The sequence below is a fragment of the Podarcis liolepis genome, assembly GCF_965112155.1.
Source record: "Podarcis liolepis genome assembly, chromosome: 6".
Lineage (NCBI taxonomy): Eukaryota > Metazoa > Chordata > Lepidosauria > Squamata > Lacertidae > Podarcis > Podarcis liolepis.
The window spans coordinates 54,231,583-54,255,646 of record NC_139559.1 but is presented as its reverse complement, the minus strand read 5'-3'; the positions used below and the strand labels follow the sequence as shown (position 1 = coordinate 54,255,646).

At 41.8% G+C, this 24,064-nt stretch overlaps 1 protein-coding gene across 1 annotated transcript in view; it reads left to right on the top strand.

The window, feature by feature from the left end:
* TRABD2B (TraB domain containing 2B) overlaps nt 1-24,064 on the top strand; it is a 233,747-nt gene that overhangs the window by 207,340 nt on the left and 2,343 nt on the right. Inside the window, exons 5-6 of the mRNA XM_083509634.1 lie at nt 8,999-9,089; nt 17,196-17,453. Coding sequence (XP_083365760.1) covers nt 8,999-9,089; nt 17,196-17,453 — 349 coding nt within the window. The remainder of the gene's footprint in view (nt 1-8,998; nt 9,090-17,195; nt 17,454-24,064) is intronic.

Sequence of the window (24,064 nt, the reverse complement as noted above, 5' to 3'; positions counted from 1 at the left end):
TAAGTTCTTAACTCTATCATTACGCATTGCTACACAAAGTAATGCGTAATGATAGTTATTGTTTGGTCATTCAAGGTTCCAACCCTGTTCAGCACACAGTTCACTGTACCACCCCATCACATTTGAAAAAAATAAAACCCACCATCTGGCAGCAAGATCAAATACCATATCTGTGAAAGGAGATCCCGAAGCAACGTGTGAAAATTGCATTGGGCTTGGGCCATTCCATTTCCTTGATGAAAGTTAATATAGAATAAAAGGACTTAACAATGAGGTTAGAAAAATATACAGCAATACCGTGGCGCCTCTTGGTCATGTGGATGCCTCAACTGCTGCCAATGTTACAGTTGACCTGTCTCAAAAATATACAGTTTAAAGAAGGGAGCAAAGTAACCAGTAAATATTTTCTACAGTAGTGAATACACAGAACTTGCTTTTTTGTCTTTTATCCAATTGCTTAAGCTGGGCTGCAATAAACACTGCAGTTGTGCCAAATATGCCGGAGCTGGTGACGGAGGAAAATAGGGACAGAGACTGCCAGCTCTTCAAATCAAAGAGGCTAAAAGGCTGCAAATGTCTGATTTGCTTTGCAGGGAATGTAAAGAATCAGAGAACTCCTGACCCTGTTTACGTTGGCCATTTCAATGACTAATTGTGGAGAAAATAGCTCTGTTTGGAGTGTGCATGGAAATAGTTTGGGTCTCTGCAGTGTGTCAGCTAATGGCCTAGTAAGGGCGAGAGCCCCCCACCCTTTTATACAACATCAAAGGGACCGTTGATGGAGGCCTTTGTGAAGGAATTAATCCATTTCTCTTTTGTATCATTTTACCCCTCTAATTCCCCATTACTGTGAATGCTGTGTAGCAAGCAGGCTAAGAAACGTGGAGAGCATCTCCAGAGCTGGATAATAGCACAAAACATTTCTTTAAAACCATCTTCTTGCCCCTGTCACACAAACAAGATAATATTTGTGTGATCCCATGTGAATAGAGAAGACCTAATCTATTGAATCCAATTGTTAACCATTTTGTATCGTTAGCCACAAAAGCGGAGCCCTTTCAGACTGTGAAATTGGAGCAAAGTTAACCTTTCATGAGGAGGTTCAATGAGATTGAATGTGCCAGGTTTCGACAAACTTTGTAGCACTGGAGGACCGAACTGCTGAGGAAACCTTCAGGTGTTGGATGCACACAGCATTGCCATTAGAGCAGGACTCTGGGGCACATGTCCAGAGCCCATTTGACGGGGGGGGGGGGGACAGAAGCAGGAGGAACCTCAAAAGTAGCAGACTGGCTTACAATTTTTTGAAGTGAAATATTACACACTACCATCTAAAGAGCCGCCACCACCACTGGCCACCCATAAGATCCAGATAAAATTACCTCAGTACACAACCAGGTTCACAAACCATGTCTAAACAGGTATATAGACTCGTTTTGGTGTATCAGCATTCTTGTTATCTTGTTCTCTACTGCTGGATATCTGTTGCTATTCTGCCATTTGTGCTCTTTGAAGAATACTCTTGAGACACACCAACAAGAGCTTTTTGCCATTTAAGACAGATGAGAATCTCTTCAAGTTACCAGCCCCAGACCACCTCTGGCAATCATGTTAACCTAGTTTTGATTCTTTTCATTCCAGAGTATCACATTTTCCAGCTTATATCCAACACTGCTTTTCAGTCCGTTTAATAAAGATTAGTATCAGTTGTGCTTGCTGGGATCATCTACATTTCTTGTTCTGTCAGCCTTCAGTTTCATTCTGATCCAGTGAGCTCAGTTCTGGAACTGAGACTATTGGACTCTGCCATTGCTTGGTCTTTATAATAGCTTGTCAACCTATGATTTTATTGCAGATCTTCTGGCATTGTGCTGAGCATTGTTTTCAAGGGTCAACTTTTGAAAGATGGCCATTATGTTATATTTTATTTATGTATTTGATTAAATACACAAATTACTTAATAGTAAAAAAATGTTATTCTTTTTGGTCATGATTATAAAATACAGGTGCAAACATAAGATGAGCCTGCTGGATTGGACCAAAGCCCTATCTAGCCCAGCATCCTGTCCTCAAAGTGGCTGACCCAGATGCTTATGGGAAACCAGCAAACAGGGCCTGAGCACGATAGCACTCTTCCCCCCCCCCCTTGGGTTTCCAGCAACTGGTATTCAGAAGCATCATTGCCTTAGCCTCCATGAATCTGTCCAAGACAAACATAAACAAGATACAGTTCAGAACAGACTGTACATAAACAACAAAAATAATTAGCAGTCTCAGCTTATTATGCTTTGTGGAAAGTGATGTTGTTAAGCCAGCATAATTTTTAAAAGCCAGGCAGTGGTCTTCAACTGGGGCTTGCAATGCAATATAGAATCATATGTTGTGCAGATAAAAATTCAGAGTTGCAGGGTGTATTATGCAGTGCTTTTTTCTAAAAAAAAGTTTAGAGGTACTCTCATTTTCCTACACATATTGAAATACTGCCCCTCAATGAGGCCAAACTTAGATTCACAAAATGTTTAGGGGTTTGCGTACCCCTGACCTCCCCCCCCCAAAAAAAGCAGTGGATGAGATAGTATACAATAAAATAAATAATTGCATAGATCTCAGCCTTTTTCACTATTAAGGTTTTTATTTTTATTTTCAATATTTCTTTTTCTTTTAATGCTGGAAGATAAGAGCTCAGCTTTGATCCTGCTTTTTCCTGTGAGGCTTGTGCAATGGCATGCAAATGAGAAACAGACATGCCATACTAATTGCCATTGTCAGAGCTGGTAGCTGGCTGTCAGGAGGCAATGACCCAGTAGTTCAATAGCCAGGCCGCAGGGCTCAACAGACCTTCAGGCAAGGCAGGGTTCCTGAAAAATATGAAAGTCCTCAGACCGGGGAGGCAAACCTATGCCAAGAGTTATATAAAGCCAGAAGGGCCCCTGTCTCCCCAGACAGACTGATCCATTATGAAGTAGTCAAAGATCAAACCAGAAGTTTCAACCTCACCTGAACTTCTTTAGTGGCAGCAGAGAGTAAGGTACTTGGACCTGCTTCCAGATTTTCCAATCCAAGCCCACTGTCACTGACACAAACATAGTTGTCGTCTTTCTACAATGCTAAGGGCCACCTATTCCTCTTCTCCTCTGCCACTGATCGCAAATTGTATGTGTGGTACAGTGTACTCTCTACATCAAACTGGAACTGATCAAAACAGCTTATGTATTTTTAAACGTAAGAAAATATTGGTTGGGATTGAGGTGTAAATGTCAATAATTTTGCTGAAAATCAATGTTGAAATCCATAGTAACTCTACCACACACAGCTCCACCTCCTTTTAAAAATCTCAATTGTCTTTTAAAGTTTGGCAGTATTAATAATTAAAAAAAAATTAGGTCGGGCTATGTTTCAAGCTAACCATAAGCTTTGGAAACCCTTTACCCAGCTTCTGCTGACACCAAGTGCCACATTAAAAAGCAAAGCTTGTAAAAATCTGACTGAGCTTCATCCTCACCCAGGTGCACCAGTTCTATAGGGCCGAGGCGTCTTTGGCCCCCTCAATATCTGTTGGCAAAGGGCCAGACTTCCTCAATGTTGAGGGGGTGGAGGATGCTGAGTATAGAGCAGAGCGCAATGAGGGCTCCGCCTGAGCATGAGAGAGGAGGAGTCATGAGCCATTGAAGCTGCACCACACTGGGCTCCATGCTTGGTCTCCTGACAATGCGACATCACACGTGCAGTGCATGTTGCATGCATGTGCATGCAGTCACATACATGCACTGTGCACTGGGTGCAAGACAGTGCCTATGTCTTCCTCTAAAGCTTCCTCTAACCAGCCAGGTTACTTATGACTTGATACAACAAATTCTGAGCCTTTCTTGTGAATGACAAAACTTTATTTCATTGAGCTGGAAAATATCTTATTTCCTGCAGTTTCTATACACAGTGTTATATTTGACCCCTTTTGTTTCATCAACAGCACTGGAACCATTTGAAATTGATAGTATTCATCACATGCCTACGGAGAGAATTAAATGCAATCCCCTTTGAGGCTCCCCCCCCTTCCCTGCTGCATGTGTGCTGGTATTCCCCAATCAAATAGATATCCTGCCCTCATCTGACCCAGCTCTCACCAGCTGTCACAATAAATTAGAATAATGCTGTAAGGATTTTGTCCAGGACAAATGTAGCAAATCAACCACAGAATCGAGACCAGCAACAATTGTCTACCTCTGTAGAAATATTTCTAGAATAAAACTTAAGACTTTCATTTTGGGGAGCAGAAATTGACATTTTTATTAAATGAGTCATCTTACAAAAGCAATCATCCTTTTTTAAAACAAACAAACAAACAAACAAACAAACATTTTACATGTGTAGCTGGGAAAATCTAACCATTGTTTGTTAATGATCAAACAATTGGGTAGACAATTGTTACCCATTTAGAAACATGGGAAGTTGCCTTACACTGAACCAGACCATTTATTCATCTAGTTCAGTATTGCCTACAGTAGAGCCAGGGCTGGCCCACCCATGAGGCAGGATGGAGTAGCTACCTCTGGTGATGGAAGCCCAAGAAGCGATGCCCCTGTGGTCACCTTGTCCACCCAACAACCAGCAGAGAAGTGGTGCCAGCAGCAGCAAGTTCTCACCAAAATCTCACTAGAGCTCACCAAAACTCATGAGATTTTGCTGGAACCCGCTCTCGGTATCTCCTCTTTGTGGGCACTGCCACATAACTCACATAAGGGAGGTTGGTGGCATAGCAGCACATTCTCAGTTCGTTTCAGGTGGCAAAATAGGATGTGCCACTTCTGACTAGACTCAACATGGTGTTGCTAAATCAATTCCCAGTATGGCCAATGATCAGGGATGATGGGAATTGTAGTCCAGCAACATTTGGAGGATAGCCCTGGTCTACTCTGGCTAGCAGTGGCTCTCCAGGGCTACCTGGAGATGCCAGGGTTTGAACCATTTTTTAATGGTGGCTTTGAATGCAAGGAATGTTTACTGACACTTGAACATGCCTGTAAAATGGTGAACTGCATCTCAGAATGCATGTGGGAACTTCCTACTGGAGATAAGAGATAAGGGATATCTGAGACCTAGTTCTTACTGGTGGAAAGGTCTGTGTCTGGGTTATATGGCTTGCTGCTGCCAGTGTGAGGTTCATGTAGTGGAATATCTTCCAGACAAAATCATCTCTGTACACAGAAAACTGTAACTTTTAAGGACTCTAGCCCAACCTTCTCCCTGGTGTGCTAGTTTTATATTTACAGGCCATATTTTATATGAGAAATCCCTTCACATGAGCTTCTTCCTGCAGCCTCATGTAGTACAGCCTGGATGCAGATACATTATCTCCAGGGGTGGAGGAAGGGGGGGGCGGTGGGTGCGGGACGCCCCGGGTGTCACCACTGAGGGGGGTGACAAAATGCCGGGTGGCACTCGCTGTGGGGCCTGAAGCATGCCTGAGCCACGCATCTCTCCTGGGAGAGAGTGGTGACTTGGGCACACAAAGGCTCTGCGCTGCCCAAAAGGTCTGCCCGCTGCCTCTCCCACCCCCCAGCTGTAGGGCAGCTGAGTGGGAGGAGGCAGGCATACTCCAGAGGCCCCTATGGGCAGCTCACCCCGCCCCTGGGTACTCCACCCCAGGCGCCCGAGTGGCTTCCTCCACTGCTGGTTATCTCCAGGTGGAGAAAGAGGCCATTAGCACTTCAGAGTTGGGTAAGAAAGCCCTTGCCCTTTTTTAGATTTGCCAAGCTGCAACCCAGAGATCCCAACTTTTATCTTTATGTTGCTGTGGACTCAGAAGACAAGGCACCCATAGCTTTCCCCTCCTGCATCTGTCTCTCTCTCTCACACACACACATAACACACACGCACCTGCAATCTATGGCACACCTTGAGTCCAGCTTGTTACAGCAGGTAAGGAATGGAGCAGATTACAGGACCAGATGGGAAAACCAGGAATAGCTGCAACTACTTCATCTCCTAATTCAGCAGAATATTTAAACTTGGGGGGTGGGAGCAGAGAGAGAGAGAAAGAGAGAGAAACCTCTGGATTTCAGCCTGGCCTACTTAGCACTTATCATGGTTTCCAAAATGGAAGAAAGGGACAAATATTTTATAATATCTATAACGCTGTGCTGGCTCTGTTTATAGCAAAGAGGGTGCTGTCTGCCATACCGAAACCAGGACAGCCTGGACCATAAACAAAGGAATGTTGATTAGCAAACAGAAAGTCTGTGGGAAGACCAAAAGGTTGCTTTATTGTAAGTTTATCTATGCAGTGTCTGTTTCAGTCTTTTACTAACAGCAGATGGAACAGAACTACCTATGTGATGTCCAAATTGAGATCTGTAGAGCCAAAAACCTCTTAAATTCGCTTAGCATTGGACCGTGAGAGAGATGGGAGAGAGCCCATACTCTTCAGACCACTGAGGTAAACCATATTGAAGCTGGTGTGGTGATTGCATGCAAAATGTTTTCAAGATAGCTGCTCACAATGTGATTTTCCTCGCAAGGATTTGTGTCAATTTTGGATATCTGTTGCTTCAATAATCTGTATATGCAAGCAGTACTGGCAACGTTGCCTTGGAGCTGACCACAATCTGGGCTAGTATTTTTGGAAAGTCTCTGTAATTGTGAAGTTGCAGGACTCAAGCCCATTGTTTCTTCATGCTTTGCATTTTAACCACAGTTCTTGGATGCTTACAATAGAGCCGACTTAATGACTCACCAGGGTCCTAGCATTCAGATCTCTGAGGTCATGTAACACATTTTCGGGACCCTGGTCTTTGCTTTAGTTATAAGCCAGTTAGTAAACCAGAATCAAACAATTCTCTAAAGGAGTGGGTGGAATGCTGGATCCAGTTGGAACCTGCAAATGCAATTTTAATTGGGGTTTATTGTCTGTTTTTGTTTTGAGATTCATTTCATATGGTATTTTTTAAGTGTTCTAAAAAGTGTGTTTTGGCTAGAAAGTACCGCTTTATGGCTCTTGCAAACAGTACTGAAATTTCTACATGCATATCACCCTTACAACTGATACTGATTATCATGCTTTCTCTGAATTATAAACAGGAATAAACAGGGGAGGAATCATTGAAGAGCTTGGCATCCAAATTACCATTGAATATTGAGTAATTTCCAGGCTCATCCTGAGCCAGCAAAGAAGAGCCACATGCAAAAGCAGGCAGTGGCACGCAAATCCCTTTGCTGCCATGCAGAGATGGGGAACCTAATCCAGCCAGCTAGGCCTCTGGACCATCATCTCCCCACTTCTTTCCCGCTGCGGAGCTCTAAACTCCAATCAGAAGAGCTTTAATCCTCATTCTTTCCCCATGCTCTCATTACTCCCACCCCAGCGCATGTTACTCAACTGATTAGAGAATACATCTCTCACTGCTTAATGTGTTGGGATCCCCAAGTGAAATAGCTTTCTGCCTGCGTTGTTCTCCAAGCTGAATGCCTGCATCGTAATATCAGGGCTACATGTGCCATTCCCCAGGAGTCTGACTGTGAGCCCTGGTGCCCAGCCACCTTAACCAAGCCATGCTCAGGTGTGCACTGCATCACAATGCACATCCAGACACTTTCCCCACTTGTGAAAGGGGATGCATTTTTGTATCCATCATTCCGGTCTGATAAGGAAGCATATACTGAGCCTTCAAAAAGGAGTGGTGCAAGTAAGATACAAATATAACATAATATTTACATATTTGTTTTTTGCTTTTTCTTTTCAAGATTGCACTCCCCATTATAAGCAAGCCTGAGATAATATGTACTTGATCCACTTTGAAACTGTTAATTTACTTTTCAGTATGTGCCACTGAAGACAACCGTATGATTGAAATACATTTGGCAGCTTGAAGTGTTTATTTGTAGCAGGCCATTTAGACACTTTTTATTCGGTTTTTCATCACACATTATATTTTGTTGCTGAGTTTTGAACCCATTTTATCTCACTGTTGGGCAACTGCAAGTGTTGTGTATCTTCATTAAGCTGTTAAACCACATTGACTTTTGTTTTTTTAATTTTACTGAGTAAAAATTACAGTTTGGTGGGCATCACTTTTTACCCTGTGTCTTGGTACTGAATAGTCAGGAATTGCTCTTCTCTCTTTGATTCTGTGTATGCACAACATCCTGATCACCAGGTTGGTTATTTTTGCTGCTAATTACTGAAACAAAACCCAGCTCTCATAAAAATGAACAAACAGAACAAAGACAAGTGTTGCACACTAGCTTGGGCCTCTCAGAGGAATGAATTAATCTGGATCTTCACAGGGTTTGTTCTTTTCCAGGAAAAGTGTTGGACTGTGATGTCAAATTTGGGTGAGATGACTTTAGCTTAATTCTCTGATCTGCAGTTTCAGTTCCAAAATCAATCCAGGCAGATAAGGCAAATGCAGACAGGGAAGCATGATGGACGTGATGGTTGATTTTTCAACAAATAACAGAGAAATTGTTGCCAGTATAGATCACTAGGACAGAGGAAAGTATCTGCCTGTGTCTGTATGATAACCTAGGTTTGATTGTAGTGTCTCCTGAAATAGAAGAAAAGTAGCATTTTCCTTACTTGCCTTCACCTACACTGCAATTATAATTGCAGGTTTGATCTTAGTTAGTATGTTTCATAATGTTCCCACATGAAGTTGGCCTGGAACTTATCCTTTGCCATTGCTGAGGGATAGAAACTGTAAGCAGAGCTTCTAAAGGATTGAGTGTCATGAGTGAGCAATCTAGTTTATCCTTTACTTCCGCCACTGTAGCTGCAGCAGTAGGAATGCTCTGCGTTCAGGAACTTTTAAATGCACGAACCTGGGCCAGATCCCAGAACAATGAAGTTCTGGTGTGGAATCATGCTACTGAATTGTTCTTTAGCTAAGCTGTTGACTTTGTTATCTACCCTGAACCTCTTGAATATATTGTGATACAGGTCCAGCGATAAATAAAAAGTTTTTCAACAGGTTTCTGAATGACTTTTCTATTTGTCCACTTTTAGGTCACTTCTTGGGCAACAATACTGTTATCGATGTGCTGAAGCAAGCTGGGTTTGAAGTAAAGCATATTCCTGCAGGACAACCAATAGAAAAGTAAGCTTCATTTGTCTTTATTTCCCCCCTTTTCCTGTGAATAAGCAAATCTATTACATTTTAAATAATGCATTGTTCGCAAAAACATAGGACATTACATAAACACTAGATTGTAGAATAGTCATAAGAAGTTGTTTTTCAGAATGACATAGGGTCAAAAAAGTAAAGTTTTCTTCTATCTTTCAACGGTCATTTTCTCTCAGTTTCTCATTTTTCCAATCTTAAGTCCATTTCCACATCAGTCTCTGAATTTTTTTCATTAGCCTGCATGAAAATTCATACCCATCTTCATATACAATGCACACACTTTTTCAATATGCACACCACTTTGCAGTTTTGCAAACAATGCAGTTTTACATGTTCTTTCACGAATGCATGCATTTTTGTTTGTACTTTCCCCAGTGTACATATTTTGTACTTGTTTTCTGGATGGAAAACTGTATCACAAAATTCAGAGACATGTAAATTTCAAAGGATAACTGTGGTTCAGTTTCTGTATTGTTTCTGGAAGTATGAATTAGACAGGTTCACATTTAAATGCAAACCATCCCTATCCATGTGTTATATAATTCTACCAATTTTAATGTCTGGAAGCAAGTCTAATTGACTTATTCTGAATTCACAATCACACAGTCACAACTTTGATCTGGAGGTGAGGTGAGGGAATTGCTGTTATCTAACTGTATATAAATGCTCTATAAAAAGGGAGGCTCTTGAAGACAATTGACTTGAGGACTATCACTAGCAAAACAGAAGCTTAATTTTGTCACAGTGCCTTGAACCAATGTTAAGTATGACTCAATCACCAGTTCTGTTTTGTCTTATATCCATATTTATTTAGATGCCAATTCTGGCTTGATTTTTTTTTGGGGGGGGGACAATGCCCCCCAATAGTTTTTGCTGATGGTTGTATAGATTCCAAGATCACAAGTAATGATATTGCCTCAATAATTCAGCTCATGGAGCAAACATTAATTGTGGAATTCAAGGGAGAAGAAATGCAACATTGTCAGCATTCCAAGCTAAGTTGGGCACACAATACTGACATGCTTCTGAAGAGCAGAGTAGATTCTGAGAATTCAGCAACAATAGAAAGTCATCACTGGTCACAGGTGCATAGTGAATTGCTCTTTTTGATAGGTTCTTTCAGATTAAATGGGTAGCAGCTGCTATATTGGATTTGCTCACTGGAATTTGTATAGAGTGGAACGTCTTTACTTTGCTCCTCTTCCCCCCTGCAAAAGAGGAGAAAAGTGATACAAAATGTTTGTGGTTGCCTTGAATCAAAGCACTCGAGGAGTTCTATAACATTTGAAGGACTCATTCAAAATGAGAATCCATGGTCACAGGCTTCTATGCTCTCTCTCCAGCTTTCCTCTTCTTTTTTAATTGCAAGGAGATTGAAAGCTTCAACTTTTAATTTGTAAACTAACCGCTGTTCCCCCTCATTATATGAATTTTAGGAATTGTAATTTGTTTAAACCATGGTCCCATCTGTCCTATATATTTAAAGCATTATCATGTAATTTTTAACAGTCATGGCATCCCTTGGGAAGTGTAATTTGTGTAGAATCCTGGGAACTGTAGTTTGCTAAGTGTGCTGAGAGTTGTTAGGACACACACATACACACACACACACACACCCTGTTCTCAGAGTTCCTTGGGAACAGGGGTTGAGAACTGTAGCTCAGTGTGAGGGATAGGGGTTTCCTAATAATTCTCAGGACTCTTCACAAACTGCAGTCCCCAGGATTATCTGATGGAAGCCATGGCTATTGAAAATCACATGATAATGCTTTAAATGTATAATTCAGTTGGAGCCGGTGTTTAGTGAGAACAACCCAAGACAAAACCATGATTTCATATTCTGGCTTGTTTTCATAGCATAGTTTAAACCACTGTTCCCTGAGATTGTATGTCAAGAAGAGGAACTCAGGGTAGTGAAAACCTTTGGGCATAAAAGAGAAGAGGGGACAGAGCAAGGGACCCCAAGGCTCACTGTGACATTGTGCATCAGTTGTTCCTAAAGCCAACTTGGTTTTTTGAAGGCCAATTCTGGTGCTCCTGACCTTTCAGTCCATATCCTAATTAAATCTGAAAAATAAGGCTTCCTTAGCCTGCCAAGAATAAGTATTTTGATTAATCTTTGAATAACTTGGCCTGTGAGATCCTCTATTGTGCAGCTTGTGAAACCAAAGCCCATAGCCAAATGTTAAGCCTCCATGACCTTGATGTTATGATTTGTTGTCTTTTATTCTACCATTCCACCCTTCCACCTGTTTTTATATGACAACAGGTTTTTCAATAGCCTCTAACTAGGATGGGTGGGGGATTAAATCAAAACATTTCAACTTGAGTGTGCACAAATTAATTCTTAACTTAAACCAAATCTGTGGGATTAGAAGGAATGAATGCTTTACAAATTGGTCACTGGAAATATGCACACCAGATTTCCAAGGAATTTCCATCTGCTCGTAAAATTGTTTCCTTTGTGATTTTATTGCATTTATATATCCAATTAACTTTCCAGGAACGTAGTCAAGAAACGTAGTTGCTCTGGGTAAATTTTAGATAAAAGAATTAGCAACATACTTTAAAATAAGATTTAAAAAACCATTTAGTCCTGTTGCTCTGAGAAATGTCCCGTTGATTTGACTGATAGAAGAACTGGATTTTCATTAGATATCATTCATATCCAGCAAGATATTTCCAGAACATTTACTTGTTCCTAAGAAAACCTGCTAATTTGGTAGTAATATCTTGGTGGTTTAACCAATAAGTTTTTATATCTACAAAAGAAACCCCCGTTGATATTATGCATTGCAGTCTGAGTGGTTAAGGAATAATGAGAAAGATACAGCAATACTCCTGCACCCAATTCTTCATAATTTCTTGCCTGATCTGTGATTGGCACAATAAAAAAGTGCACATGCACATGCTACTAGTACTCATTTGCAAAAGGGTAGAGAGTAAAATTGTCCCTGCCAAGTGCCTTTGTAAAGCTGGGTAGAGAAGCTAAAAATATTTGCTGTATGAGTGTAGGCGTTACTGAAATCTCACTGATGGGTTTTGGACCGGATTTGTTTGTTTCTCTCTTTTTTGGCATATTTTCTTAAGACATAGAGCCTAGGGCTTGCCAATCAGAAGGCCGAATCCCCACTACGGGGTGAGCCCCGTTGCTCAGTCCATGCTCCTGCCAACCTAGCAGTTCGAAAGCATGTCAAGTGCAAGTAGAGAAATAGGTACCGCTCTGGCGGGAAGCTAAACAGTGTTTCCATCCTCTGCTCTGGTTTGCCTGAAGCGGCTTAGTCATGCTGGCCACATGACCTGGAAGCTGTCTGCGGACAAACACTGGCTCCCTCGACCAGTAAAGCGAGATGAGCACCGCAACCCCAGAGTCATCCGTGACTGGACCTAATGGTCAGGGGTCCCTTTACCTTTACCTTTACCTGTGAAAAAATGGACTACAATGTCTGTTCCTTCCTTTCTTTATAGGCCACCCTATAACAAAACATTCTCTGGGCAAGTTACTATATAGAATTTTTTTAAAAAAACCACACAGTCAGAGCAAAACAACAAACAGCAGAAAACTTGAAAAGCAGAAAAAGAAGAGTAAACTCAAGAAATTTTGAGACTATAGCAAATTTTGAAGGGATGGGGAGACGAAAAGACTCGGGACTGAAATGATGACAAATTAGCAATCAGATGAGCCTCTATGGGGAGAACATTTCACATCCAGGGTGCCACCACTTAAAAGGCCCTTTTCCAAACAGCCACCCACCTCATCTTGTAGGGACACCCAAAGAAGGGCCTCAGAAGAAGATCTCGCAATCTGAGTCACTAAACTTGGTAAAATGCAATCCTTCAGGTATCCTGGTCCCAAACTATGAAGGGCCTTAAAGGTTCAAAATCAGCTATGAATTAACTGAAGCACAAAGGGCCATTTTCAAATGCAGCCCTGTGTTGCAGTAATCCACTTTAAATAACTGGAGTGGTTCTAACACGAATCATACCTCTTTACCACTCCAAATTACATAGTGAGGGAAAATCAATCTCTCCAAGTGATTGCAGCATGCAGGGTGGAAGGAGCTTATCCTGCTTTCTTTCATTCAGCACTTGTGTCTTGTGGATGAAACTTTTCAGCCTCCAGTAATATTCCTCTGGAACAAAGTGCTGCTACACTTTGTACCATCCCAAGTGGCTACAAAAGGATTGAGTGGCATCATGTGCCTACAGAGATTGCTGGTTTTATCTGTTGACGTCTGCGGTCTGTTTGCAGTCACTCAGGACTGTCCGGCACTTACTTCTCCCACCTATACTATCATGCCGTCAAGCTAAGAAGCCTCTCACACATTTGTCTGAACAGCTTCCAAAGTTAATCTCTTTAAACTGAGCAGCAATGGTTCAGCATGTGTTGAAATCATTACAACTACAAGGGCTACTACTGCAACCCACTACCCACTTTCTCCAGTATTTCTGACTTTAATGGGACTGCTTCAAAGTCAATGCAGAACTCTATAATGGTAGGCCACAATTCACAGAGCTTCTTTCTAATGCAACTTCTTTCTTTCTAATTCTTACCCAAGATCTTGACATAAGGAAAATCAAACTGCAACCCAATAATCTGTTCCATGTATGGAAGCTTGTTTCATATAGCTAATTGTACACATGGCTCATGCAAGCACATTGTGTGGATAGTGTTATTATACAGTTTAGTCCCTAGGTGGCACTGGGAGTACTTGAATCTGGTTGGAGTCAGAAGCTTTCTTCTCTTGTTATGTCCTTTTTCAAGAGAGAACATAAAGTTCTTGTCCATCTCCCTGGTTGTTACGTCTTCTACACTTCTATGGCAAGCACAAAATAGCAGCTTTTTCTGCTCACAGCTGTCAGGATTGTAATCCCAGCTTGGTAGCTAACTGACCATTTAGCCACAATGCTATAAAAGGACTTGAGGAAGACTCAAAAGCAATTGATAATGGGACTGTTTTTAAGTAAGTGGGTTGTGGATTGAAATCTTAGTTTCTTATTGCTTTATTCCTCTTTAGAAACCTTTCTCTGGGCGTCACCATCAAATGACGACAGGTGAGATGGCCTTTTATTAATGGTGGTGTCCAGAGAAGTTATATGAAGTGTTGCATGCTAATATTAGAAGTAGATGTTTGACTGGAAATGCAAGTTTAATCCAACACCAACAAGACTTCTGGTCGAGTCACTAAATAAAAACATTAGTGGACCATACACAAGCTAGCAAAGGCAGGAAAGCAAGCGGCTGGAGGATATTGCCAAAATATCCTGGCATGAAGCAATGCATAGAAAAATACTAGCAACAGGACTGCTAGAATCTAGGCCAAATGCCACCCATAGTTTCAGCTACAATCTGTAGCAGTTGCCAGACCCATTGGAATGAGAGGGGGGACAGGGTGTCGTTCAGCCATTGGGAAGTATGTGGGTGAATGGCAAAGATACCATCTCAGGCAGCTGGCATGGTGATAAAGCACTTCCAATCAAACAAGCAAACTTTCAATGAAAAAACCATACACGCCAGTGAGGATGTTTCCTGAGTGACATAATATGCTCTGGGGAAGGACACTGCAAGTGGTTTTCATTTTCTCAGAGTTTCATTTATTGCATAATGGGGTTTTCTTGACGGTAAGAGAAATGAAATGGCTTTATTTAAGGGGCAAAGATTATGAAACATGGTTCCTGAGAAACAATGGAAGCTATTTCTCCTTTCCTGTTGTTCTTATTGTTCTACTTGTTGTTGATCTTGTAGTTTTAAGTATTCCCAATAAATATAACTTCCTTCCAAAATGAGTATAGTCCTCAAATAGCACAAATTTTGAAGAGGAGGCATAGATGACTGTGGGACGGTGGCTGCACACTACAGTGGTGCCCCGCAAGACGAATGCCTCACAAGACGGAAAACCCGCTAGACGAAAGGGTTTTCCGTTTTTCAATGCACTTCGCAGGACGAATTTCCCTATGGGCTTGCTTCGCAAGACGAAAATGTCTTACGAGTCTTGAGATTTTTTTCCGCTCCCCCCCTTTTTCTAAGCCGCTAAGCCTTTAATAGCCTTTTAGCAGCTAAGCCGCTAAGCCTTTAATAGCCGCTAAGCCTTTAATAGCTCTAATCCGCTAATAGGGTTGCTTCGCAAGACAAAAAAACCGCTAGACGAAGATACTCGCGGAACGGATTAATTTCGTCTTGCGAGGCACCACTGTACAGTCAATGGACTGTAGCCAGTTCTATGGCATGTGCGAACCAGCTAAGAAGAACCCACTGCTACACACTGCTACATGTTTCAAGCATAAGCTTAACCCATATGAGTGAAATGCCAATGATTGCAACAAATATCTCCACCTCCTCTCTTCCTTTTACTGAGACATTTGAGTCCTAAGATAAAATGAAGAAGATTAAACATCTCACAGTTTATGTGGTTCTCCTCAGTAGGGTGACAGTTCAAAGACATATTGCCATTGAATATATTAAGGTATTCTTACTACTACTACTACTACTACTACTACTACATCATCACATATGTTAGTGTCTCCTAAATGCAAGCCACAAGACCCTATGTATATTATATATGCTTTGCTTTCTACACTGCTGGAGTGTGGCAGTTTCAGGTGATGAGATATACAAGCATTTGTCACCAAAACCTTAACAATTGCAGCCAAATACTTGGGAGGGGGATATAAAATGGCAAATAATTATGTATGTTGAAAGCTTTTCCATACTTACATGATTTGCATACAACAAGACAGATGCCTTTGTGGTCTGTGGGCAGAGGATGAAAGTTATATGTAAAGAAGGGTAGAATTCTTGAATTGACAAATATTCCCATTGTGGAATTTATGGGAATCTATAAAGTTATATTAGCTCATGTTTGGCATTGCTTCTGATGCAGTAGCAAAATGATGGCACAAGGCCCAAAGCTGCCACGTTATATGTTTTGTACTATTATCAAAAATGTAATGAAAGTAAAACAAAACTCTACTTCTTCAAAGATAAGACCATCATAGACTTGGAAGGAACAATATGGTTATGTGAATCTAACCTCTTTCTCCCAAACAGAAACCGGAAGCATCCTTACTGAGTGCCTGCGCAAAGTTAGTGTGAGATGCAGCATTGTACCTGGGGAATCCTGCTGGGAAAGTTCAGTCGGTAGAGCATGAGGCTGTTAATCTCAGGGTTTCAGGGTTCAAGCCCCACGTTGGGCAAAAGATTCCTGCACTGCAGGGGATTGGACTTGATGACCTTTGCAGCCCCTGCCAAAACTACAATTATATGATTCTAAGAACAAGGAGATCCTACTTGTTCTTCTCCACTCTGTAGCTCCCTCATCCCTCCCTGTGCTCTGGAAGATTCCTCCAACCCTCTAGTCTAGAACAGATTTTGTAAGCACACAGAGGGCTGCAGTGGGGAGGTAAGGAGCGATTAGATTGTGAGTGAAAGTCCATTGCTCAAAGTAGTTGGTTTCCCAAAAAATTCCAAAGAAAAAGATTTCACTGTAGCAGTTTATTCATTCTTCAGCTTCAGGCTCTCATTCACTTCCCCAGATCAGGTTTGTTTGCCCAGGACAGGCTTGCTGATGTCTGACTTGTGTGCTCCGAATAAAATAAGGAGGCAGATCCACAACTTTTGTGGCTCTTGATCTTCCTTCCCATGGAAGGCACAACATAAGACTTCAGCCACCTTTGCACTGCTAATATTTACACCACCAATATTGCGTACCTCGGGATGTGAACGGGATCCGTTCCTGAGCCCTGTTCGCATCCTGAATAGAACAAAAAATGCGACTGCGCATCTGCAGGTCACATTTCACTGCCTCCGCACATGCGTGTGATGTCATTTTGACCATCTGTGCATGTACGAGTGGTGAAACCCGGAAGTAACACGCTCTGTTACTTCCGGGTTGCCGCAGAGCGCAACCCGAAAATACTTATCCTGAAGCATATTTATCCCAAGGTATGACTGTATTGTGTGCTATCTGTTGTGCCTAATCGTGGCATTGTGTGAATTAAGTTCAACCCAGTTGTTTCAGATCTTGATTTTTCTAGCACAGCCACAAATCACTTCTTGATAAGCTTGTTTTGCATCCCCAGAACAAACATCAATGCACCCTCTAGAGGATCCTCTGCAACAGCCACACCTGCTATCCATTTTTTTGACCCTGTGCCACCATCATCATCTTCAGTGCCTCCTCAGTCCAGTGAAGAAGACAGTCTTCCTCCACATCTTCTACTGCCAGACAGCATCAGTCAGCTGGAAGAGTTTGGGCGGCAGAAGAAGTGGCACAAGAAGCAGTATAAAAACCATCGCCAAAGACAATTCAATGACCTCTGGGTTCGGATAGAAGATGGGTGAGTCTACAAGGGCTTTCTCAGGGATTTCCAACATCTGAAGCACTTTTCTGACACCATTTCCAGATGGTGCTTTTTCCTGCTGTAGTGCAGAAGTAGGGAAGTTGATCAGACCTTTTAAGTGATTATGAGTGAAATCAGGGTACAGACAAAACAAGCAATCAGGGGGAAGAGAAGGAGAAAGATAAGATTGTGGGCTTTCAACTAAGAACAAATAGCATTATTCAGTTGCTCTGCAGAGATAACTGGTTTTGTGGACAAGCCCTGTGTTATGAAAGATAATCTTTGACCTCTCTTCCCAATTTCTATTGACTGAGTTTTGCCCTCATGTTTCATCAGTTTAAGAGAGAACATTTTCCTTGGCATCTTTGCCTCCCCCACAGTGTGTGTGCTTTCTATATATGTGGAAGGCAAACCAAGTTGTACTTGAATGGAAAATAATAGTACCAAGAATGGCATTTATGTGGCATGCTGACAGTGGATACTCAGTGCTGAAAGACAACAAAACATAAGCAACTATCAGTTTCTTTTAGATATGATAGCTCTTTCAGCCTCGATGTTAACAGTGTAAGAGAAAGAAAGCAAGGAGGAGAAACACTCCACCCCAATGGTGAAGGCAGTCAAGTGCAATAAAATGCACTAATTATAGCCATTGCTAGCAATCCTTATCAATTGTGCTGGAATTTCAGGCACTTGCCCTTTCCTTGTAGGCAATGTAGTGATGCAAAACAGAATGCTGTCAGTCACAATGATGTTTAATTTTATTTAACTGTCCCTGAAATGAATTAAATGCCCATTGTTTTCATTGCATTTCAACACAGTACCAAAATATAGTGCCTATCTTAATGAATGGAGAGGCTGCATTTCTTCAGAAGAGGCATAGGTGCTTTTGTTAATGTATATAGAGTTAAATGTTGCTTAATATAATAAAACTCTTAAGTGGTATACATGAGAACAGTAGAAATAAAGAATAAGAATCAGATTTATTATTATTTTTGGCCATCTAACCTTCCCCCACAGAGGTCTTGAGACACCTACAAGCTCCTTGTTTGGTAAACTAATATGTTATTTAAAAGGTTAGAAATGGCACAAAGGTATAAAAGAAGGGAGCCAGTTATGCAAAAATGGAAGATATTGTGTGAGTGGCATTGGAGCTGAGACATGCCAGTTTTATGTCAGGTAGCCAATCAGAGGCAAGGTGGTGGTGGTCCGGGGAGCCATTCAGCTCCGTATATTGCAGACCAAAACGTATCTCAGCTATATAAGTGTTCATTAAATAAAAGATGTATTCAAATTATACTTCACTCTATTTTGGATACCTTATTTTGCTTTTGGCTGCTGTCATTTAAATTTTTTCTTATGACCAGCGGCTTTAAATGCTGGAAGTGGGCCAGGCTTCTCTGGACCCCTGGGAGAGTCTGATTATGCCATCTGAATGGTATCTGCCTTTGGAAGCCACCCTGAAACTTTGTCAACCTTGAGAATGCTCAGCCACAGTTCATAGGCTAACACTGACTTCAAAGGCTTTAGAAACTGTGTCCTCCTTCTGAAACGTTGATTGATGTAATATAGTCTTTCCCAACCTGGTGCCCTCCTGCTGCTTTGTATGGTTTTGGGCATGGCTGTCCCATTTTCCCAATAATCTGACCAGGTGCCTCTTCAGTTCAAAGCAGGTTGCTACATGTCTTGCATTTTCAAGCTTTTACAGGTCTTTCTCACCTATAGAAGTCTGAAAGAATACCATATAAATTATCCTTCCCTAGAAATAGCATGAGAATGCTGTCCATGCTCAGAGCATTATCTGATACTGAGTTAATGTGAAAGAGGCTGGGTTTTGTGACAGGATTTAGATGGGCATCCCCAAGCATCAGCAACCATCCTTTGCTGCATCGCGGTTGAATGTGATAGGCTATCAGGTTGCAATTTACCTCACGGCATGTATAAAAATAGCAGTCTCTGTTGTTTAAGAGTGTTGCGCTTGCTCTCACCTTAGAATTTATAGCAGTCTTCGCTTTGTTTGAATGGCTGAATGAAACCTCAGTTTCAGGTGACTATTGGTTTTATTCCAAATTAATATATCTGGAATAAACATCACACCTGGGTTTCATTCTCACAATCATGAAAAAGGGAGGAAGCCTAATACTTTTATCGCTCTTCAAGCAACCCAGTTGTGCGAGGGAAAGGGGCGTCGCCAAGTGCTCAAGGTAGCCAAGCTGCATTATGTAATCTTGTGAGGAGTCTCTAAATTATGTTCCCATGTATTTCTTCTTCCGCATCTGGCAAGAAGCTCCAGGCATAAATCAGCTAATAGAGGAGGCTCACATCCACCTTTCCGCTGTATCAGCAGAGCCTTGCCCAAGCCCGTGAGTCTGCACCTGTGCAATTGGTCCAACATCTGCTCTTGACATCCCCAGCTTCCTGATAAATATGATAAATGCAGGCAAGACGTGCAAGTAAAATAACGGCACGGCATAACTCAACAGTGTCTGTGAGGAAAAAGTAAATCTCCCCACTCATTGTTTCTGCCAGCATCCTCTCCTTCCCTTGATGGCTTTAGTAGAGCTTTTTGGATTAGTTGTCTGGTCAGAGTGTTCAGGATATATTAATTGAACCCTCCGAACATGTGTTCTTTATGCATTTTCATATGATCAGCCAGCTAGGAGAGGAAGCCATTTTTTATTTTTTTAAAATCTCACAGGGGTTCAAGTCCTGCTACTTAGGCTTTGCATTATTAAAGTAGAGGCAAGGAATTTAGCGCTCACGCCCATAGCATGACATTATATTCAGTCTGCATAGCAAATTTTCATGCTCCGTTAATATTTCTCTTTTTACCATTGTTAAGCCTATTTGACACCACACAGGAAAACGTGAAATAAGTAGGATTACTTTTTTCCATCTGAGTTTACAACAGAACATGAAAATAAGGTACCTGTGAGCAAGTTGTGGCTCAGGGCCCAGAGGCTTTCACTGAGGACCACATGGGCGCCAAAAGATGCCAATCACCACCAATTTTTGCTGCCTCACTGCTAATCTTGCATTCCCCCAAGACCACATACCATCCTTGTCATGTCAACTGCACTCCTCACACTCCACCACAGTCCACTTGGCAAGCTGTGGACAATGTGATTGTAATAAGGGTGGTGTGCAGGGAGGAGTCTTCCCCAGGCTGCTCTCCAGGGGCTTCTCTATAATGGTCCCCTCTTTAAGGAACTAATTACCCAGGATTACCAGGCTGACTCATTTCTGAGTTTATGGAAGATGGTTATAATCTTTATATTGGTGTAGGCTAATTTATGCTTGATCAAATTCATTTATAGACCTCTACAGGATCTTTTTTAAAAATGTGTTTGAATGTGTATTCTATATGGGGTTTTTTAATTGCATGGATGGAGAACACCTGGTCCTACCCCCCCCCAAGCCCCAGGCAGCATTCCTGCCATAGACAGGCAAGAAGGAATCTGTAGTCTGGCAACATCTGGAGGGCCACAGGTTTTATAATAAAACCCCTGTTTTATTATATAGACTTCCATTTTAATTGACTGTAAGTCACTATACGAACCCTGTGGGCTGGGAATACAGACTATAATTCTTAGAAATAAAAGCCATTGAATCTGTTGTCAAACCCACAGAGACTCCTCCACAGAAGAGGTGTTTGGCTCTGATCGTTGGGGTTGACAGACAGAAAGTAAGAGCTCCCATGAGTCCTTTCCATTGAACTTCTGTGTCAGGGCACAGTGCAGTCAGGAAACCCTTTTCAAGTTCTGAAGTCTGGTTGAGTTCATCTCTCATAAGCTCTCAGTTTCTGGGCTCCAAGTGCCAGGTTCAGCAGCCTTTTAAAGAGAGCCATTCCCTGCCAGGCTAAAGAGTGTTAGCATGTTCCTGAGGGTGCTTTGCCTACTGAACAGCTATAGCATGCAAGAAGCTAGATTGTTACATGACCTCTTCAGCTTCTAGAAGGGTTCGTGATCACATCATAGACAAATGCCATTTATTTATCTCTTTTTAAAGTTTTAATTCTATCCTTCCTTTGAGTTCAGGATGGTGCACAATATCCTTCCCCACCTTTTATCCTTAATACAACCTGAGGAGGCTGTGAGAGGCTAATTTGCCCTAGGTCACTCAGTAAGCTTCTTGTGACGATTTGGAGCTCAGCTTCTATATCTTGATGCTAACTATTATATACCATGGTGAGCCATGAGGAAGATGTGTGAGGCATTTCCACACTTCCTCTGCAGGTGACCTTTATATCTAGGGAGAGTTCTCTGTCCTACTGGGGATCAAACCTGGAAACTTCTGCAGGCAAAACAGATACTCTGCCACTGAGCTATGGCCTTTCCATGGCCATATTGGAAATATTGGAATTCCATTGGTAGCAATTCTCTTCTCTATGTGTCCAATTTACAAGGCTGTTATCTTTTTTAAACATTTAGTGTAGATTAAACAGACAAGGCAAACAATGACTACACAACCACCATCTCCTGTGAGCTGATGTACTGCTAATTTTGTGGGCCTGCAAAAGCACGAACTTTGCAAGCACTTGTAGTCTGCTGCCTGAGAAGAGCATGTTTACACTATGCTTGACCACATGTTCATTGAGCACCTCAAAGGAAGGGTAGCCTCTGCATATGATCCATGCACATGTTTATCAGTGGTGATGAAAAACTGTGGGTGGCAGATGAGCTCCAGGAGACCTCTTGTTAGCAGATGTTCTGGTGGATCTTTTAATTTATAAATAGGAGCCTCTCCATTTAAGTATTCCATATCCATAGCTTTCACTTGCCAGATGTTCCTTAAAACTAGTTCTGAAAAGTCTTAATATAGTTTAGCATCTAGTTTGTATGTGTAGAAGGCTAACAACTGGCTATCCTGCTCCACTATAAAACACAAGAGAAAAACATCCACTTCAACAAAGGTCAACAGGGATTAAATACAGGGGTAGGAATCCTAATTTAAGAGAAAGTTTAATTTTTAAGTTATCTAGGCTCGTTCCTGGTATCTATAATGTATATGCAGTACGTTTTGTCCTGCTACTGAATTCCCTGCTGTAAGATTCTTTGTCAAACCCTTGAAAGTTTGTAGTACAGTGGTACCTCTGGTTAAGTACTTAAATTGTTCCGGAGGTCCGTTCTTAACCTGAAACTCTTCTTAACCTGAAGAACCACTTTAGCTAATGGGGCCTCCCGCTGCTGCCGCACCGCCAGAGCCTGATTTCTGTTCTTATCCTGAAGCAAAGTTCTTAACCTGAAGCACTATTTCTGGGTTAGTGGAGTGTGTAACCTGAAGTGTATGTAACCTGAAGCATATGTAACCTGAGGTACCACTGTACATGTAGATGAGTTTTTTATCCCCCCCCCCCCGCCGAAGTATTAATTCAGGCCTCAAGGTAGATTGTGACAAAAAAAATACCGTATTTTTTGCTCTATAAGACTCACTTTTTCCCTCCTAAAAAGTAAGGAGAAATGTGTGTGCGTCTTATGGGGCGAATGCAGGCTGCACAGCTATCCCAGAAGCCAGAACAGCAAGAGGGATTGCTGCTTTCACTGCGCAGCGATCCCTCTTGCTGTTGTGGCTTCTGAGATTCAGAATATTTTTTTTCTTGTTTTCCTCCTCCAAAAACTAGGTGAGTCTTGTGGTCTGGTGTGTCTTATAGAGCGAAAAATACGGTAGTTACAGTATTTAAGAGGCATAGACCCAAAAGGTTGTCAGGTTTCACCCTGCTAATGGACACTGCATGTTAGAGGGTATGTACTGCTGCTCCAAATCATTTCTAATTCATGGATGAGAGCAGAGGCAAATTTAGGGCAGTAGAACCAGTTCTGCTGTACTGGGTGCTGAGCAAAGGGGGCACCACAGGGAAGACAGGAAATTGAGCAGAACAGAGGGTGAGAGGTAGGGGTGCAAATTTTGGCCCCTCACAGGGCACCACTGAAATTTGAAAAACCAAAGTCCACCCCTAATCAGAGGGGAAAGTGTCAGTGTATGCTGTATCCTGGCTGTTAAATTGGACTTTAGCTGTGGTTAAAGAAGAAACCACAGATGTGTAAAACATCCTCTTGCCCACTATTAATAGAAAAATTGTAGGAAAGGGATTGTACTCAGAACACTAAAGATTGCAAGAAAACCTAGATGGCTAGCACTAATCAGTCAGAGCTCGTTTCTTTTTCAAGTTGGAGTTGAAGTAATCTATTGGGTATTTTAACCTTTATGTTGTTTGGCTAGTATTAAGGGCTTATCCACACTAGTCTTTTGCCACACTCTTTCCAGGTAATAGTCTCTGCTTGGATGCTCAGTGTCGAAGCATTTGGGGATTTTTTTTGCCCTGCAAAAACCCCACTCTTTGAAGCTGAATCAGAGCAAACATCAATTAGCATTTTCTGTGGATTGATGTTTGCTCCAACTGAGCTCTAAAAGAGTGGGCTTTTGTGAGAAAAGCTCCAGAGCAACAACAGAAAAGGTGCTTAGACATGGAACTTTAAATCATGGACCATGCCTGGAAAGAGCAGAGGAAAGTTAGGAATGGATAAGCCCTAAGACCATGGTGTCATATTGTTAGAAGGCAGCTTTTCATGTCTGAAAGATCAAGAAATGTCACCGCTTGTGTAAGCCCAGAA